This window comes from Rhinatrema bivittatum, chromosome 3, assembly GCF_901001135.1.
Source record: "Rhinatrema bivittatum chromosome 3, aRhiBiv1.1, whole genome shotgun sequence".
NCBI classification, from domain to species: Eukaryota; Metazoa; Chordata; class Amphibia; order Gymnophiona; family Rhinatrematidae; genus Rhinatrema; species Rhinatrema bivittatum.
Genome location: NC_042617.1, coordinates 29547579 through 29568794, shown reverse-complemented (window position 1 = coordinate 29568794; position 21216 = coordinate 29547579). Strand labels below are relative to the sequence as shown.

At 41.7% G+C, this 21216-nt stretch overlaps 1 protein-coding gene across 3 annotated transcripts in view; it reads right to left on the bottom strand.

Moving 5' to 3' along the window:
- Positions 1–21216, bottom strand: part of CDC42BPA (CDC42 binding protein kinase alpha) — a 563297-nt gene that overhangs the window by 156923 nt on the left and 385158 nt on the right. For all 3 annotated transcript variants that reach the window (XM_029593037.1, XM_029593036.1, XM_029593038.1), the window contains exon 16: positions 1785–1890. In XM_029593037.1, coding sequence (XP_029448897.1) covers positions 1785–1890 — 106 coding nt within the window. The remainder of the gene's footprint in view (positions 1–1784; positions 1891–21216) is intronic.

The window sequence follows — 21216 nt, the reverse complement described above, 5'->3', positions numbered from 1 at the left end:
GTCTGTTCCTCTGTCTTGCCTGGTCCACACCATCCAGTTCTGTCCCCTGGAGTCCTGTCTCTCTTGCCTGCTGCCAGGTTCTGACCTCTGCTACAGACCTGGACCATTCTCTTGCCTACCACCTGGTACTGACCTCTGCTATGAACCCAGACCACCCTCTTGTCTGCCACCTGGTACTGACCTCTGCTATGAACCCAGACCACCCTCTTGTCTGCCACCTGGTACTGACCTCTGCTATGAACCCAGACCACCCTCTTGCCTGTTGCCCGGTACTGACCTCTGCTACAGACCTCAAGCACACTCTACTTGCTGCCTGCCCTGATCATCAGCCTGGACCAGGTTACTCTTTGCCTGTTGCCAGCCCTGACCTTAGTATGCCTTTGTAGTCTCTCTATCCAAGCGCTCTTAATGGACTCTCGTCTAAGTCATGCTGGACCCAGGAAACCCAAAGGCTCAGCCTGTAAGAAATGAAGCTGGTACAGATTAAACTCCTGTCCAGTCCCATTAGCTGTCAGCTAGCTGTCGGCTTGGGCCTAGTAGGTTTGCCTACTAGGCTGCATCAACCACACCACAGCCCATGGATTCACAACTGTGACATTGAGGTGGTCCCACGTGACACAGATCAAGCTGCACTTGCTCAACTGAGCATGCCAAAAGCTTCTGGAAGCTTCTGAGTAAATCTTCTGCACCCAGATCTGTTAGATGTCATCCACAAGAGAGGACTTCCTATCCATCATCCCATTTTTTACCTTTTGGACAGTAACCGTATCCTCAATTACATTCTAATCTGTAGTCCTGTTATTTGTAAGGGTTTCCTACGTGTCCCTTATTAATAGCATCAGTGTCTCCACAGACACTGGACGGTGAGTGAGTGAAGCAGAAATGTAGTGGTTTTCACGCTCTCCATTGGGAGGTGTCTTCCAAGTAATGTGCCTCCATAAAACTAATGAACCCTCTTTGGCTTGTGTTGTTCTTGACAATCTCTTGTCTTAGGAGTGTGCTGTGGCTCAAGGGATGAGCATTTGGGCATCCAAGATCTGAAAGTTCCTGTGGTTTCCAAAGATCCTAAGACTGAGAAGACCCAGCGGTACAGAGTGGTGAAAGGGAAGTTAGGATCTGCCCAGTTCAGCTACTACACTACAGAGATTTGTACCCCATAAAGCAAGTACCAATACAGGGATCATCCCAGAAGGGAAGTATCTCTAACAAGTACACTGTGAGGGAGTTAAGAGAAGGAGTTCCTAGTTTCTGGATGTCTTACGCCTGACACAAATGTACAGTTTGCCAAATCGTTCATGCTTTTTTTTTTTTTTTTTTGAATACCACCAGACTGTGTGGACATGAGTTTATTTCTATTGGAAAGTGCTAGACCTTTTTTTCTCCTCCCCGCCCTCTCCCCCCAGTTCAGAAAAGAACCCCCGGGGCAATGGTGGGGTGGGGAAGAGATGACATATACAGAAGTAATACATTAGTTCCCACAGCAGGTGTTAAGTCTGTAAGTCTAAGGTAGTTTATAAGGAAATTTACATAATACTAGTGAATGCAAATGAATGGTTATTTGGACCAAGAAAATAAATGTTTTCTTTTTTATTTAAAGAGCTTTAAAAAATAAGAAATATCTTCACCCAAGGCATTGCCCTCTTCTGACACAAATTTTGGGACTCCATTCTGCAAAGAGAAGCTTGCTTACAAAGCTATGGATTTCACCACTGGTTCTTTTCAGCAGGGTTACTTGCATGCTCTGCATTTCTGCAACTTGCAGGCAACAGTGGAGGTTTACTCACCTTGTCAAGCTCATTTGACAACTTTTTGTTTTCCTCTGTCAATAAGATCTTCTCCCTTTCATATTTCTGCTTGAACTCAGTTTCAAACTCCTCTCGCTCACTTTGGCTGAAACAATAAAAATCCAGAGACTAAGGACATGTATTTATTTATTTATTTAACAACTTTTAATATACCGACGTTCGTATAGCACATCACGCCGGTTTACAAGTAACTCAATTAAAGGAGGAAATTACAATGAACAGGGGGCAGGGGATGGGAGCAGGCCTGAAAAAAGGAGGGGGGTAAGGGAGACAGGAGAAGAGAGGGAAAGATAGGTAGCGTGAGAGAGAGTAAAGAACAACCGTCAAAAATAAGAAATAGAAGGAACTTATTTACAGAAGGAACTATTTACAGTAGTTACAACTAGCATAAGATTAATTACATCGGATACAAATGCAAATTAGGGGAGGAATTAAAAGCTTTAAAGAGGAATCCAGAAATCGGATAAAAGAAAATGCTCAAAGAATCACAGTTAAATGAAAAATAACATGTTTAATCAATACATGGTGAGTATTATTGCTGGCTTCAAGCACTTCTGATATATTCTAATTTAGACTGTGTTTCTACATATATAGCGCTGTACAAGTTAAATGCGGATGGGAAAATATAGGGACACAACAAATAAGACAAGTCGTATAGATGTAAAGGCATTCCTGTTTTGCTGCCCTGTGCAAATAATTACTGTGCTGCCCACCCCCACCTCCCAACTGGCCAATGCAATATCACTCATGTAAAAACGTATGTCCAAACTGGGCGCCTGTTTTTTCAACCCATCCTGGACGCATGATGCATTAGCTGCCTTGCTAAAAGGGACAAGCTAGGGATAAATTGTGCGTCGCTAGTGCACAAAAGGACCGGAAACCCAGGAGTTATGGCTATGCACAGATTAGGAAAATGTACGTTCAATACGAGCATCCATTTTATCCTGCTATAGATAATTTACCAGCACAATATACACACACAATATACAAGGCCTCGAGTGTGTATATTGTGTCCTCCAAAAAGTTTTTATTTCTTATTTTTATTTTTTTTTTTTAAAACAAGCCTTTCATTTTTTACAAAGATTTTTAGTCATCTCAAGGAGCAGATCTTAGTATCGCAATGATAATAAATAGGAGGAACCACAGAAAAGCAGTATTTTTTGTTTTTTAGTTGAGTCCTTGATGCGCGGCAAGACCTTACCATCAGCTCTGGGGCTGATGTTAAATTTGCTGTGTTAAAAAGTCTGCGTTGGGTGCATCGAGGGTCTCATCTACATGGCATTTACATGCAATGAGTGCTATTAGCTACGTGTTTGTTTGGACACACGTTTTGGATGTTTTGCATCTAGTGTTAGTCTAGCACGCTCAAAATGCGTGTCCAACTGCGGGTTAACCTGTGAGCCAGGCTGAGAGCACTTTATTGCATCGGCCATTAAGTCTTTCATGGACTTCTTTTCTTTTTTTTTCAACAAATAACTTTATGAGTGCTTGAACATCACTTACAGGGTGCTGATGTGACTGGTTTAGAGGAAGCTACCAGATTTCTGTTGGATGAATCTGGGACAACTGCTCCCACAGGGCAGGTAGTGAGCGAGCCAGCTGTTAATTGGGGGTGGGGGGGAGGGGAGGGATGGATTTGTCCACTGGACTGTTCAATTGGAAAATTGTAGAAATCTGCTCTCAAAATATATCGAAAAGTTCATTCTTTAAATTTTGCAAACACAAAGTATTTCAAACCCAACACAAAAGCCTCAGAGCTGGTGGGTATGTCCTGCATATAAGAGAATCAACTACGCAGTAGAAAAAGTCAAATCAGTCAACAAAATCCTCTTGTCCCCAACATGTCAATTCTTTATGGGAAAAATCACAATAAAGTCACAAGTATATTATGATACTTTTCAATTAGGTATACCCTCATTTATGGGCTAGTGCACACTTCCGCCTGCCGGCGTTTTTTGCTTTCAGGTACAACTGCCAACTTGGCTGCCCATTTAGAGTACGATCATAGGGTTACCCATTTTTTAAAGAAAAGTCCATAAATTTACGCCGCACAAATTTAGCGCTGTATAGAAAAAAATTTTTCTTTTTTTACCGCCCTTTTGGGCTTATTTTCTTTTTTCCTTTTTTCAAACTTTCAAACAAGTCTCTTTTTTCAACTTTTTGTTAAAGAGAATGAATCCACTTATCTTTTCTGTGGACTAGCAGTAGTCCCGAAAGCTCAACTGCCTGCCGACACCGCTGGTGTTTCGAAGTAAATTCTTCGTCAGGGGCTTCAATATGCATGTAGAGGATCGGTCAGAATATGCGGCTGTACTGTCCGCATATTCTGACCGATCCTCTACATGCATATTGAAGAATTTACTTCGAAACACCAGCGGTGTCGGCAGGCAGTTGAGCTTTCGGGACTACTGCTAGTCCACAGAAAAGATAAGTGGATTCATTCTCTTTAACAAAAAGTTGAAAAAAGAGACTTGTTTGAAAGTTTGAAAAAAGGAAAAAAGAAAATAAGCCCAAAAGGGCGGTAAAAAAAGAAAATATTTTTTCTATACAGCGCTAAATTTGTGTGGCGTAAATTTAGGGACTTTTCTTTAAAAAATGGGTAACCCTATGATCGTACTCTAAATGGGCAGCCAAGTTGGCAGTTGTACCTGAAAGCAAAAAACGCCGGCAGGCGGAAGTGTGCACTAGCCCATAAATGAGGGTATACCTAATTGAAAAGTATCATAATATGCTTGTGACTTTATTGTGATTTTTGAGATTAGTTGTGTCACATGTTTCCAGTTTCTTGTTTATTATAATTCTTTATGGGAGACATCCAGGTCCTGAGACTGAACTGGCTCTCAGGATATGTAACCCTGATGAATTATCAATACTTTATCACACAATAAAAGTTTCTAACCTATGATGTCTCTAGCTTGATTGTCTGTTTCAACTTCTCTTTTTTCCTCATTCTCTGGTCTTGTTTCTGTTCTGTTTTTCTCTTTCTTTCTGGTGTCCTTTTTTGTTTGTTTCAGTTCTCTCTCCTTTCTTTGCCTCTTTCCTTCAGAGTGGATATTTCAATACTCTCTTCCTTCTTGTCATCTCTTCTTATTCCTTCATGCCTTTCCCTATTCCTCCTCGTCTCTTTCTTTTATGTTCTTTCCCTTCCTTTATCATCATCCTGGAATCCTTCTTTCCCCAATTCAGGGTTCTCTCTTTCACACACATCCATCCTGTTCTCTCCAACTCCATCTCTCAACATATCTTGGGTACCTTCTCTCTCTCTCTCTATCTAACCCTGGCCCTCTCTATCTCCACCTTGGGTCATTTTCTCTCTCCCTTCACCCAATAACCAGTCCTCTCTCCCTTCCACCTTTATTCAGAGTTATTTCTTTCTTACCTTCCCCCTTCTATCCATGGCCCTCTCTCCCTCAGTCTCCAGAACTCCCTCTCTCTCTTCCTTTCCCTGCCCGCCCCCAGTCTAGTCCCTGCAATCCTCCCCCCCCCATCTTGAGTCCTCTCTCCTTCTACCTTGCATTCTCTCTCTCTGCACCCCTTACTCATGCCAGGGCTGCCCTTCCTTCTCCTCAACTCCCAGAAAGCTTTCCCCAACATTTCTTCCCCCTGATGTCCCAGAAGGCTCTACTCATATTTCCTTCTCCCAGAAAGCTCTCCCCACAACCCTCAAACCCTAGAAGGCTAACCGCACCTTAACTGGATCTCTGCTTTTCTTTTCCATTTCTCTGATCCCCAGTGCAGTCTGGCCAGGCTTCCCCTGATCTCGTTGCTCACTTGTCTTCCTTGAAATACTCAGCATTCTAGTCTACCTGCCACTGATCTACTCAGGCCTACCCTTCCCCTGATCTAGACAGCAATCTGGACTACCCTTCCCAATCTCTTCAATCCACTCAGCATTCTGTACTCTCCTCCTTTCCTCTCCTGCAACTGACAGAAGAGTGGCAGTTCATATAATGTTCAGCTTCCTGTGTCATACTGAGCCAGTCTTGCAGAATGAGCTGCATGGATCCCTATAGATCTTGTGGCTCATACTGCGATACAGGTTCTATGTGACAGTACAGGAAGCTGGTGCTACATTAAGCAACACTCTTTCTGCCAGTCGTGCAGGGCGGAGGATAATCTGGGCTCCATCTCTGCTGGTTGTGTCCCGATAAAAACCATGTCTAGCTACATGCTCTGTGATTTTGTTCTTTAGAATAGTTTCCATTATTTTTCCTGGCACTGAAGTTAGGCTCACCGGTCTACAGTTTCCCGGATTATCCCGGGGCCCTTTTTAAATATCGGGGTTATATTGGCCACCCTCCAGTCTTCAAGTACAATGGACGATTTTAATGATATGCTACACATTTTTACTAATAGGTTTGAAATTTCATTTTTGAGTTCTTTCAGAACCCTGGGGTGTGTACCATTCAGTCCAGGTGATTTACTACTCTTCAGTTTGTCAATCTGACCTACTACATCTTCCAGATTCACCGTAATTTGGTTCAGTTCATCCAAATTACCACCCTTGAAAATCATCTCCAGAACCAGTATCTCCCCAACATCCTCATTAGTAAACAAGGAAGCAAAGAATTTGTTTAGTCTTTCTGCAATGGGCTTATCTTCCCTAAGTGGCGCTTTAACCCCTCAATAATTTAACAGTCTAACTGACTCCCTCACAGGTTTCCTACTTTGGATATATTTTTTAAAAGTTTTTATTCTGAGTTTTTGCCTCTATGACCAACTTCATTTCAAATTCTCTCTTTGCCTGTCTTATCAAGGTTTTATTTTTAACTTAACAATGCTTATGCTTTTTCCTATTTTCTTCAGATGGATCCTTCTTCCAATTTTCGAAAGAAGTTCTTTGGGCTAAAATAGCCTCTTTCATCTCACTTTTTAACCATGCCAGCAATCGTTTGGCCTTCCTTCTACCTTTCTTAATGTGTGGAATACATCTGGACTGTGCATCTAAGATGGCATTTTTAAACAATGTCCACGCTTGCTGTACACTCAACCTTTGCAGCTGCACCTTTCAGTTTTTTCTACTTTCCTCTTTTTATCAAAGTTTCCTTTTGAAAGTTTAGTGTTAGAGCTGTAGATTAACATATTGTCTCCCTACTAGTCACTAGTTCAAATCTGATTATGTTATGATCACTATTGCCAAGTGGCCTCATCACCGTTACTTTCTCTCACCAAATCCTGCGTTCCACTTAGAATTAGATCTAAAATAGTTTCCTCTCTCAGTTCCTTAATTAATTACTCCAGGAAGCAGTATTTTATTCTATCCAGGAACTACCTCTCTAGCATGTCCTGATGTTATATTTATCCAGTCAATACTGGGGTAATTGTAATCTCCTATTACTACTACACTGCCAAATTGTTTAACTTCCCTGATTTCGCTTAGCATTTCATCATTCATGTCATCATTTTGACCAGGTGGATGGTAGTATACTCCTATCACTGTACTCTTTCCCAATACACATGGGATTTCTACTCAAAGATTCTACTGTGCATTTAGTCTCTTCTATGATCTTTATTCTGTTGGACTCTATGCCATTCTGGACATAAAGTGCCACACCCCCAACAAAGTTGATCCTCCCTATCATTGTGATATAATTTGTAAAATGGTATAGCACTGTCCCATTGGTTATCCTCCTTCTACTATGTTCTGAGATGCCAATTATGTTAATCTCATCATTCACTGCTATACACTGTAACTCTCCCATCTTACTTCTTAGGCTTCTGGCATTGGCATACAGACATTTCAAAGTGTTGTTTTTGTTTGTATTAACAACCTGCTTTTTAGTTGACAAGGATAACTTGGAATCCTTTAACCTAGGTGATTATTTATAGGCACATGGACTACTTTTGGTTTTATTGGAACCTCTGTTGGGATGCCCTAACTCTCCTGTTTCATTAGTATCCTTCAAAGATACCTCCCTGCAAACCATGTGCTTCTAAGTGACTGTTGGCTTTCCCCCTAGTTTAAAAGCTGTTCTATCTCCTTTTAGCGCCAAGCACCCTGGTTCCACTCTGGTTAAGTTGAAGCCCATTCTTTTGGAAAAGACTTCTCTCCTTCCCCAAAAGGATGCCTAGTTCCTTACAAAACTGAATCCCTCTTCCCTGCACCATCGTCTCATCCACGTACTGAGACTCCGGAGCTCTGCCTGCCTCTGGGGACCTGTGTGTAGAAAAGGCAGCATTTCAGAGAATGCCACCCTGGAGGTTCTGGATTTCAGCTTTCTACCTAAAATCCTAGATTTGGCTTCCAGAACCTCCCTCCCACATTTTCCTATGTTACTGGTGCCCACAAGTATCACGACAGCCGGCTAATCCCAAGGACTGTCTAAAATCCTATCTAGGTGACGTGTGAGGTCTACCACCTTCACACCAGGCAGGCAGGTTACCAGGCTCTTTCATTAAAACTGCTGATGAAGTGAGCCTATTGTACCTTTGTCTTAATCAGACCCTGACATGTCGTCAGCTTGAACTAAATGCAACAAGTCAAAAAAGCTTGCCCACATTTCAGTCATCACACTGTTTCACTGCAAAGGATTTAATGGGGGAAATGGAATGGAAAAAAAACTGAAATCTAACCAATATGACTGGAAAATGCTTTTATATTTATAATGGTGTAATAGTCTGTTCTACAAAGGTTAGGGAAGATTTATGTACATAAAAAAAATTTGTAAAACTTCCCTTATCTGCTGAAATTTTCTATGTTTATATTCTTAAAATCACAGCACAACTGGTCTTTTTATAAATCTTTTATATCATCATCTGTATCAGTAATGGACATGTGCCATGTTGCCCTTGTGGTCATGTATGGAAGGAGCTCTCATGCAATATCCCTAGAGGCGTTGTCATCATTATCTGATAAATTCAGACACAGAAGCTGGAGGGCCTATGAGACAATGAAGGTTACCTCGCTTTCTGAAGCTGGTCCTATGGGTCTATTACTGGGTCCCACAGTAACTACTGTATATCCTCTGTCCTCAAAGCTCATGCCTCCATAAATTGGTTAGTTTATAAGATGCCACCCTGCCTCTTGTCGTTTTTGCTACACCAGACTAGAACGGCTATTCCTCTGAAGATTTATATCCTGAAGGGTCCTTCTACCCCTGAAAATAGTTTCTGTCCAGTATCATATTTAATCTTGGACTGTACTTTTTGTTGTGTGCCTATATATAGCATTATGTCCTATGTGCATTACAGAACATACAATATGCCATTCTGAGTCAAGCCATTGGTCCATCTAGCCCAACAACCTGTATTCGACAATGGCCAACGTAGGTCCCATAGAATTACCTAGGAGATCCTAATGGGGAGATTCATTCCCCACTGCTCATGCCCAGAACTAGTGATTCAAGTTTAACTGGCTAATTGCCACACAAATGGATCTGTTCTCTAGAAGCTCATTCAAGCCTTTTTAAAACCCAGCTTTATTACTAGCTTTGACTATATCCCCAGCAACAAATTCCACAGTTCAATTGTGCCAACGGAAGAAAAACTCTCAAATTTGTTTTAAATCTGCTACCATGGCATGTTCCTTAGTTCCAGTACTATATGAAAGGATAAATAACTATTCCTTATTAACTTGTTCCATACCATGCATGATTTTATAAACTTCTTTTATATCTCTTCTCAGAGTTCTCATCTCTAAGCAAAGGAGATCCAACCACCTGAGCCTGTCTTCAGGCATCTGCTCCATATCCTCTCTCATATTTGTGGCCTGATATGGTTTTCCTCAGTTTGGATGTTGGGCTCCTCATCCTGGTCCAAGGATGTGGGATTGTAGGAGGGTTTAAGAAGAGCACATGGCTAGCAGTGGGGCAGGGAGTTCACGATAACACTGACTGGCAGAATGTGCCAATCAAACAGGCCGATACAGTAAAAGTTGCAGGAGAGCGGGCGAGCGCCCACTCTCCTGTGCGCGCGATTCAGTAAAAAAAAAAAAATTTCAAATTAGGGCCTGGGGTAAAAAGAGGCGCTAGGGACACTAGCGCATCCCTAGCACTTCTTTTTTTGACAGGAGCGGTGGCTGTCAGCGAGTTTGACAGCCGACGCTCAATTTTGCCGCAGTCGGTTCTCAAACCTGCTGACAGCCACGGGTTTGGAGACCGGACGCCGGCAAAATTGAGCGTCTGGTTTTCAACTCACAAGCTGCGGGCCAATTATTTATTTATTATTATTTTTTTAACTTCTGGGACCTCCGACTTAATATGCCATGATATTAAGTTGGAGGGTGCATAGAAAAGCAGTTTTTACTACCTTTTTATCTACCTTTGGGTAGGTGCTAATTTCTGAAAGTAAAATGTGTGGCTTGGCTGCGCATTTTACTTACTGAATCGCGCGGGAATAACTAATAGGGCCATGCGCGTTTTCGACGCGCTATTACATCTTACTGAATAAGGGGTAAAGCTAGCGTGTCGAAAACGCACCTCCAACCCCCCCGAAACTAATAGCGCCCGCAACACCATAACACCAGAGCGCACTGTACTGTATCGACCTGAAAGTGATTACAGTTAGTAGGTTTTGATCCTTTACCATATGTTTGCCATGTGATATGATGGAGAAAGGGGGTTCATATCATATGCATATATGTTCTTCAAAATGTTACATTTTCATTTCCTTATTTGCTACAGAGTTGGATTTCTTTAGTTACAGTGTTGGCACTGTGGTAAATTTTATGCTTTCTGGTATCCTTTTATTCTTTTTTTTGCCACTATGTCATGCTTCGGCCACTCCCTCGGTTTGTCATCTTTCTTTTCTTCTCTGTAAGCATGATTTTATCCTCTCTCTCGTCCTTGGTGAGGTAGGGTTTAAGGAAGGGTTTACGTAATTGTCATTTTAGCTGATGTTTCTCCTGCAACAGCAGGAACCGCCACAAAGGCACCTAAGCCAACGCAGCAGCACCTGCAAGGGAGGCAAGAAGTGGCTCCCCCACACCCCAACTCTTGCAGCCTGCCATAAAGTGTTAAAGGGCAACCTTCATTACTGCTGGTTCTGTAAAGAAAAGCTCCCATTTCTGCTCTAGTTCCTGTATGAACTCAAGTTTTATTGTATTATGCATGCGCTAGACAACCTGCATGTAGATTTATAAGTGCAAGTGACTTCTGTGGAATGTAAGGGAGAAATGCGTGAGCTATACACGTTGTAGGTTGTACGTAAGTCCAAGATATGAGTGTAAGCAATAATGCAAAAATATTTTTTATCTGCAGTCCTTGTGGGAGAGTCCTGCTTGCTGTGTGGCCGAGCAGAATTCCAGCACTATAAGTGTTCTGATACCCAGAGGCACAGATTTGTGCTTTGCATTTCTGTAGCTGAGAGGAATATGTGTATTAAAGCATCTATAGCTAGATAGATAGACATATATATATATATCCGTAGAAAGTGTGAGTAAGCCCAAGAATGCATGTGTTTAGTGTGACTTTGAATGCGTGCGAGAGACATTGACTGGGATAAGATATATGGTATGTACTTTGTAAATGAGATTCTGGATTTAGTGTATGTCAAAGCAATTTTAAAAAAGAGACTGCTGTGGAAAAAGTGGCACTGATCCTTTAAAAATGTGAGTTTTTTTTTATTTTTTTTTTAAAGTTAAACCTTACCAATCTTTAAAATTTGAGGAAAGAAGGTAATTTTTTTGGGTAGTGATTGTGTTAGAATAAAAGAAACAAGTTTTCTGCAGCTATCTTACCTATTAACATGTGCACAAATGTTTTTAATGCTCAAAATCACTTCTATAGCAAGTAATGGGAGCTGTGCAGTTATAGCAACAACTGAAAATGGAATTACACTTATCTGAAGTAGGAGTAACTACAACTGCATCTGAGGGCGCCAAGAGGCAAATAAAAGGCATTGCATGGACTTTAGTGAAAGACGTTTATAGGCAAACCTGAGGGCTGAGTGGAGGGTGCTAATGAAGTGTCTAGACTGAACACCCCAAATCCTGTTTTATCAGGTCAACCTGAAGGCCTATTTTTGTGCTGAATATCTAGTGAATATCTTTTTTCATGAAGTTGCTATTTAACAATATCTAAATACTTTCCAGAAGCTAAGTGAATCTGGGAAAAGGAAAGGCACCAAATCTAGTGTGACCTTCTCCGTTTAATATTATGTAAATATTCAGAGCCAACATAATGAACAGGACTGTAGAATGTGTGGAAATCCGAAAGAACTGTATTCGATGGGGGGTGAAGGGCTGAAGTGCACAGAGCAGGAGAGAGACCTTGGGGTGATAGTGTCTAACGATCTGAAGTTGGCAAAACAATGCGACAAGGCGATAGCTAAAGCCAGAAGAATGCTGGGCTGCATAGAGAGAGGAATATCGAGGAATAAAAGGGAATTGATTATCCCCTTGTACAGGTCCTTGGTGAGGCCTCACCTGGAGTACTGTGCTCAGTTCTGGAGACCGTATCTCCGAAGGGACAGAGACAGGATGGAGGCGGTCCAGAGAAGGGCGACCAAAAAGGTGGATGGTCCTTCATCGAATGTCTTAAGAGGAGAGATTGAAGAATCTAAGTATGTACACCCTGGAGGAAAGGAGGAGCAGAGGTGATATGATACAGACTTTCAGATACTTGAAAGGTTTTAATGATCCAAAGACAACGACAAACCTTTTCCATTGGAAAAAAAAATCAGCAGAACCAGGGGTCACGATTTAAAGCTCCAGGGAGGAAGACTCAGAACCAATGTCAGGAAGTATTTCCTCACGGAGAGGGTGGTGGATGCCTGGAATGCCCTTCCGGAGGAAGTGGTGAAGACCAGAACTGTGAAGGACTTCAAAGGGGCATGGGATAAACACTGTGGATCCATAAAGTCTAAGGATGTGAATGAAGAGAGGGTGGCTTGCGGGAATGATGGCTACTACCTGGAGATAATACCCTTATTCAATAAACATACACATAGTTAATGCGACTCCAACATTGCTCTATGCTTCAACGGCAAGAGGAAATGTGGAAAAAAGGATTTGCATTAAAAAAAAAGCAGGGAGTAGCTTGCTTGTTATGGCGGTTACTACCCCAAACCAAATAAGCCTGATACTTCACTTTCAATGCATATACAGCGTAGCTCTCTGCTTCAATGGCAGGGGGAATGAAGAAAAGATGATTTATATTCAGACAACAACCAACAAAGACTGAATTACATAGTGTGAGTAAACAAATAAGCATGGGTGTAGCTTGCTTGTTACAGTGGTTACTACCCCGAATCAATTAAGCCTGATACTTCATTTGAAATACATATGCAGTGCAGCTCACTGCTTCAACGGCAGAGGGGAATGAAGAAAAGTGGATTTATATTCAGACAACCAACAAGGACTGAATTGCACAGGCTGGGTAAACAAATAAGTGTGGGAGTAGCTTGCTTATTGCGGCAGTTACTACCCTAACCAATTAAGCTAGATATTTCACTTAGATACAGTTCCAACACTGCTCTCTACATTAATGGCGGGGGTGGAAGGGAAATGGAACCATAAGGTTACTAAGGGCCAAGAGTAACAGATAAGTATGAGAAAAAAAATCAAGAGCGAAAGCTTGCTGGGCAGACTGGATGGGCCGTTTGGTCTTCTTCTGCCATCATTTCTATGTTTCTATATGATACAAGATGAAATTATGTGCTACTCAGCAAATCCATCTACAGTAAGTTATATGGGTTTAATAAATATGGGTTATATGGGTTTAATAAATATGGGTTTAATAAATATTTAGCTATTTATAGATGTATATTTGTATATTATACAAGAATGTCGGCAAATAAAAATTATAAATAAATAAATAAGATATAATTTTAGTTGATTAAATGCTTTTATTTTTAGTAATACTAGAACATCTGTAAATGAATGCTCAGCCTAGAGTAATTTGCAAGTTTGCTTATTAAAGCCAAAACTGCTTTGGATAAAAGCAGAAAAGTCAGTGTATTGCTCATAAGCTAGACCTCTCTTTCAACTCACAGCAACCCACCAGACAGAAAGATAACAAAGTTATTTTTTTCGGTTCCTCATATTTAAACATCGGTTAGAAGTCGCTGAACTGCTGAAGGACCAATTTAGGAAATGAGGTTTGTGTATTAACTTCATAATTAAGCCTTTTCTTCCTCTAACAGATGATAATTGAATCTTAGTGTTCTGTGTACGCAGTCTATCTGTTTTCTCTTTTTGTACTGCCACCCTATGCCCTGCGGTTGTGTTGTTTAACTGAATTTCTCTGCAGGGCAGGTTACTTTTGCTCTGAAAGGTCATTTTCAGCTGCAACTTCTGAGTGGACATTTCCTGCTTTTGAATGTTTCTCCCTTTCTAATTTGTCACTTAGACCCTAAGCATTCTGGGACAGCTGTTAATCAGCAGGGATTTCTGCAGTTTGAAAAAGCTCTCAGCTAAGCTAGAAAGACATTTTGTCTTCTTTCATAAACCTAAAGAAAAGCATTGCTTTTTACCAGTTACATTATAAATTCAACTAAAATACTCTAGAGAAACCTATCTGATCTGTGACAATTCCAGGGAATCTGTGCAGTTACTCTGGATTCCATTTCATTGCAATGAGTGTAATATTGTTCATTGTTCTAATACATCTCTTGGAAGTCCAGAATTGAGTCTATGTGGTTATCTGGCTGTATAGATACACAAGGAATAAAGGATGTGTTTGTAAGGACAGCACACTAATGAGCAAATTTTCAAAGGGGATGTGCAAGGAAAATGAGCATATATGCACATAAATAACTTGTATTTGCATACATGCTATTTTATAAACATCACAAGTACATGCATATTTTTTAGTTTTGTGGGCACATTGACCAGGGCAAAAAAAGAGGTGGTCTAGGGCAGGGGTAGGCAAACTACAGCCCGTGGGTCAAACCCGGCATGATGACAGATTTTTTTCCAGCCCACCTCCGCCTCAATTTGCCCCATTAGATATAGGCCTTCAGCACCTTCGATGTCAATCAACAATGGCCTGACATCACAGGCCTTTATTGATGACTTTGACCTGGATCTCGGTGGCTGGAGGTGACATCCCCCTCGGAGGGAGCAGCGGGGTAGGAAGAGGAGGAGCATCGCCCAGCCATAAAGAGGCCCTTGCAGCTGCCGATGGACCCCATCCCACCAACAGTGAAGAGAAGAGGACTGTGGAGCCAGCAGTGGACCCCATCCCACCAGCTGCAAAGAAAGAAAGAAGCGCCGATAGACCCCCATCTCACCGGCAGTGAAGAAAAGAGGGCCGTGCGGTGGGGAAGGAAGAAGCCGCCGGTGGATCCCATCCCACTGGTGGCGAAGAAAAGAGGCCCATCTTTTCAGTTTAACCAAGTGTGTGGGAATGAATGGGAGCCTGTCTGTAAGAGGGGTTTGTGAGGCAGCCAATGAGATTGAGTGCATGTGTGTGTGTCAGGGAGCTTGTGAGAATAGGTGCATATTTGTTTGTGTGTGTATGCGTGAGCCAGAGTGAGGTTTGAGTGTATGAGAGGGAGTCAGAGTGAGTGCATGTTTGTGTGTATGGGTGAGAGAGAGAGAGCATGCACACATAGGTGGATAAGAGAGCATTGTGTGTATGGGTGAGAGAGAGAGAGAGAGAGAGAGGGAGCATGCACACATAGGTGGATAAGAGAGCATTGTGTGTATGGGTGAGAGAGAGAGAGCATGCACACATAGGTGGATAAGAGAGCATTGTGTGTATGGGTGAGAGAGAGAGAGAGCATGCACACATAGGTGGATAAGAGAGCATTGTGTGTATGGGTGAGAGAGAGAGAGAGCATGCACACATAGGTGGATAAGAGAGCATTGTGTGTATGGGTGAGAGAGAGAGAGCATGCACACATAGGTGGATAAGAGAGCATTGTGTGTATGGGTGGGGGAGAGAGAGCATGCACACATAGGTGGATAAGAGAGCATTGTGTGTATGGGTGGGGGAGACCACGTGTATGGGTGAGAGCAAGAGCACACGTGTGTGTGTAACACCCCACCATCCTCTCTGCCTGCTAATCCATGTCAATCCTGGGGCTTTTGGAAATCAAATGTTCCCAGGTATGGAGAGCGGGGAATTTAAAAAAAATTCTTACCAGTTTTAATTTTTGGGTATTACTTGATGTGTCTGTTTTGAAATATTTTATGGGTGTTTGAAACATTTTTATATGAGTGGTTAATTATTTGATGTTATTCTATTTAATTATGTTTTTATTGTTATGTTGCTGCCCCCCCCCCCCCCCCACTCACAAAGTGCTAAGGGGAACTCCGGCCCTTGGCTCCAATAAGCAAAAGTAATGGGGCATTCTTTAAAAAAAAGGTTTGCCCACCCCTGGTCTGCAGGCTTTCTGGGTCAAGAGATTTGCACTTATTCAAGCAATTTTACACCTGATAATTAACTAGGGCAATTAATATCAGATTTATCTGTTGTCTGCAATTTGTGTGTGGGAGGCCTGAGTGAACTGGTGGTGGTTCAGGATAAAGGGCTGATAGTACAGGTGAACTGGCAGTAATATTGATGAACTGGTGATTTAAATACGCGCACGTGTAACAAAATACCCAGTTTAATGCATACGTGTTCTTTTTTTATGTCCAAAAATGAAGTCGGAAATAAACAAAGCTCATAGCAAATCTACAAAAAAAAACGGAGTGAGGAGGAACCAGAGTTAAAGAACATAAATCCCAGTATTTGAGAATAAAGGAGTCCTTTTTATTCAAAGTCAAATACTCAAAGCATTGAGAGCATAGTTGCAAAAGGCATAGTCCCCTGACATGTACGCGTTTCGTTACATCAGGAGGGACTGATCGCTTCAATAAAAATAAAATCAAACAAGGATCATATAAATCTAAACCACCAGTGCCCAACTCAACAATAATACATACCTGCAGAAAACAGAAATCTTCTTTAACAGAACAGCAGTCACTCAAACAGCACACAGCAGATTGTGAGGTCACAAAGAACTGTTTTTGTAAAATAACTGCCAACTACGCTATAACTTTTTGTTTTACCCCAAGAATTTTGTTTTATTGATCAAGATGCAGACTGTATTTTTATTCTAACTTTGTTTTATTTTGTTTTTATTATTTTACTATTTTTAGTTCATATTTTATTTAAAACGAATCCTGTTTTGGTTTTAATTTTATCATTACTGTAAATTGCTTTGGTCAATCTTGTATTGGTAAAACGGTATATAAACATGTTAAATAAATAAAGTAAGTTCAAAAACTGCGCCAGTCACATGACCAGCACCCACCACAAAAGAGAACGAGAGCCAGTTAGAGTCCTGTCAAAATAGCTGGCAACCCTGAGTGCAGAAAGACCAAAACAGAACTATAAATGTACATTCAGAAAAAAGGAGACTGTTGCATCCGGTCTTCGATGGCTTTGCCCCGCTTGCTACACCCCTATCTCGGCTCCTCCCGCTTACCTGGGCAAGATGGCTACCGCAGCGTCGCCAAGCCGACCTCTCTGGCGTCCCCGGAACGGCTATGGTGCAGCCGTATGCCATTGCTCCTCCCAGGTACCTGCTAGGGTGTGTGTGCGCAACCCACGTCTAAGTACGCCCAGTTTTGCGAAACACGAGGGCATTCCCTCATCCTGACGTCACACCATCAGGGTATATCAACTCCTCAATTTTGCTAGCTCTTTCAGTTGGCAATGACTCGAACTAAGACTCGTTCTGTTCTTGTCTGCGCTACTCTGCCGCTTCCCTGCTGCCTGTAGGAAGCTCTACCTTTGCCCTTCGGTGTTCACTATCGGGGGTACCCGCTCCTCGGGGGCCTCCATTCTATTTCAGGTATTATTCAGGGAACAGGTACTCGCTCGAGGGCCTGCTCTCCCTGTCCCTATACCATCAACAGCTATCTGGTGGAATCGCATCCATATCAGCTCACACCGAGTGAGTACTTTAACATATCATCTGTCTCCTCCACAGTAACTCCCTGCTGGGTAACCTGCTGCGGAACCTCCTGACGTCTCCAAGGAGAGAAGGGCTCCTTCTGCCGAGATCCCTGAGACTACAACTCACCACTGCCACCTGGTGGCTACTTCAAGCTGTATAATAAAAAAAAAAAGAGTTCAATACTGGTATTTGTGTATCTGAGTCCAGCCCAGTGCAGGGCTCATCACGGGGCTCCTCCCCGTGGGCGTGGTCATCTCCACAGCACCCAAGGATCCACAAAAACATTCAAAATAACAACAGAGACCACTTGATTTCCTGATTTAATCCTCCAGGACGTGACTGCTGCAAATGGAAAATCTAATGATGCTCCCATTGGAGCAAAAGATTTGCAAAGTCCCCACCCTTGCAATGGCGAGGCACCTTCTTGACAACAAAAAAACCAAAAAGGTCCATAACATCATGCTTAGCCTATACCCAAAATGTCACCAGAGGAGCTTTTATGTGCTGCCGCTGAAGGTAGCTGCAATGCTCAAAGATCAGAGTATGGACGTTGCGGCTGATTTTCCCTACATAGTGGAAAGAAGCAAAGAGTAACATATACAGCACCAGCAGTTTCTCAATCAGATGAAAAATGTAACCGAAAAATCTTTTGGTTGGCAGGATGACAAAATTTTAAAAGCGAAAGCGGTTTAAGGCCATCAAACTGAGAAACAGAATTCAATGGGGGTAGTTCAGTGAAGGTTAGAAGATATCTAAGATTGCAACTGCCTTTGAAAAGCAAAACGTGGCATGATAGAAAAAAATAGGATGAAGTGAGAAAATACTCCAATGGTGCCTAATAATGGCGTATAATGAGCCTATACATCCCAAAAAGGGTAGCACACAGGTAAACATATCAGAGCTGTCAGGTGTAGTAAGTAAAAATAGAAAGTTATGATTAACAAAATGGCCTATTTGAAGACAGTTTTGCAATCAGATCTGGGTCTCTGTAAAGCAATGACCCTAAAACCCCTCCTTAACCTGTGCGGGACCAGGAATCCAGCTTGTTCAGCTTAAATGCCAGAGAGCAAGAAAGCTCTGTGGGCAGGACCCTGCTGTGCAGGAATAAGGGTGTGGGAACAGATAGGCCCCGTGTCTCCGAGAGAAGGGAGCTCCTGACACATTTCTGTCCTAAGGTAAAGACTGTCTGAGTTATGCTATTGAAGGTAAGCAGATTGTATGCTAACTTATGTTATAATAAAGCTGAAATCTTTGAGAAGAAAGGTTGAAGTCCTGTGTAGATTATGTCTCCTGTCTAAAGTTTACTTGGCTATCTCACGGTAACCTCATGCCAAAACGTGTTGGGCCATTGTCCGAGCCTGAATAATAAAATCAGAGTGATAGTACATAGTCGGTGCAGCCAAAGGAACTGGCCTACCAGTATGTTATTCCGCAAAATCCGTGGATAGCGGCTTTTATAAGACAGCAAAGTGTTTTTGTCTCTAACTTTCCGAAATATTGAGGTACTTAAGGTATCATCCTGCACAAAAAAACAAGGTATCTAAGAAGGAAATCTGTCTCTTATGCATATGGTAGACAAATTGTAGGTTAGGTTCCTGTTTATTCAACTGATCTAGAAAAAGAAAAAAAATTGTATCATAGTGCTCAGCCAAATCATAAAGATGCCATCGATGAATTTAAGCAATACCAGAATCAGGGGCCAAAATAAAGAATCATATATCCACGATGACTCAAAGTTAGACACATAGAGGCACACAATATAAAGGGTCATTGTGGCTCCTATAGTTGTGCTTTTCATCTGCTGGAAATAGCCCTCAAAATTAAAAAAAAAATGTAGTTATAGTGCAATTCTAGGGAGCCGAATCAGGAAATCAGTGGAAACATAGAGATTTGATGAACGATGATTCAGCACCTCTCTGACAACTGCAATGGCTTCCTCTTGAGGATAATTAGAATAAAGAGATTCTATATCTAAAGTCACAAGGAGGAAGCAATCAGAGGGCAACTGAACCATGTCCAAAATAGTAATAAAACGCTCCAAGACCCATATATATGACGATGCTAGAGAAATAAATGGTTGAAGAAATGTATCAATGAACAGAGAGTTTCCAATATAGAACCAATCCCAGTGACAATAGGGTGGACCCGGGAGTCCTATAGAGATTTGAGGACCTCAGGTAATATACAAAAGGCAGGAATGACAGGAAACCTCTCTACCAAAAATTCAACTTCCTTTGATGTCAAAATACCAGATTTCAAACCAGATTGTACTAACGAAGCAATTTTATCTTGTTTGGGAGGTGGGATCAAAAGAAAATTCCATATAGAAGCAAGGGCTTGACAGGCTTCAGTAACATATTGTGAGTGACCCATCACGACAATACTGCCACCCTTCTCTGCAGTTTTGATGACTAAAGAGTGATTCATAAATAGAGCGCGTACAGCTCAACAGTCCTCCCAGGACAGGTTATCGTATTGCCTAGATGGAAGCTGCTCACTGTACAATAAGTCATGTAGAACCAACTTCTCAAAACCAAGAATGAGAGGGTCCATAGGATCAGAGGGGAGCCATTTAGATCGTCGACTAAAAACAGACCAGGAGAAGATATATGTTGAAAAAAAACCAAACAATTTTAATCTCAGTAAATGAAAAACTCTGTAGATGGACCCTGGTATCAAAAGGATCATAAAAAAATCATAGGTACCAAAGGAAGTCCTTGTTCCAAAACACATTTTTCAGCCATGTTTAAAGTATGAGAGGACAAACTGAAAATTAGCAAATCATAGCCCCCAGAGGTACAAGATATCACGGTTGCAGAGTTCACCATAAGTCCATTTGTGGACAATTCAACCGCTGCTAAGAGCGAGTCAGTCAAGTTGCATTTAGAAGTGGTTCAGGGTGCAGCCAACTGCGGGAACATCAATCCCTAAAAGAAGAGGAGCTCAGAGGATACACAGGAAGTGACATAGATACAGAAGAAGGGGCAGTATTGCGAGAAAATAGAGTAAATTCGTCTCCCGATGAATCATTGGAAGATGATGCAAAAGTTACTCGCTTCCGAGTCGGGAGCTTGGTGGACATTCATGGGTACACAAAGTTCCGTGTATAGTCCAGGTCATCCTGTTGGAATTTCCTATACGTCACAGCCTTAAAATCTGTGCGAAACTTCTCCAACTCCTCTTTAAATGCTGCCAATTAAACTGAAAAGGATTCGGCAGACAGGTGAACCTTCAAAATGTCAACTTGAAGAAAGTTGGGTTTGAAGGTCAAGGGCGACCTGTTTAGCCGTTTATAAAATAATCATTAAATCAGTAGAACATTTTTCAAAATCTGGTTCCACCAATACACACGCATGTTTATAAAATAGGTAGGAAAAGTAAGCGCTTTCTTTACAGTGGAAATATAAGTGTTCTGAAACATAATTGTGTACTTTTAAAGCATAAATACCTGGTATTTTATGGACTGTGCAGTTCCTGCTATACAGTTTATAAAATATTAGGATAAATTTCTATGCGTCCACATGTGCAGTAATGCGAATAGGTTTGAAATTTTGAACATGGAAAAGGATTGAAAGTTCTG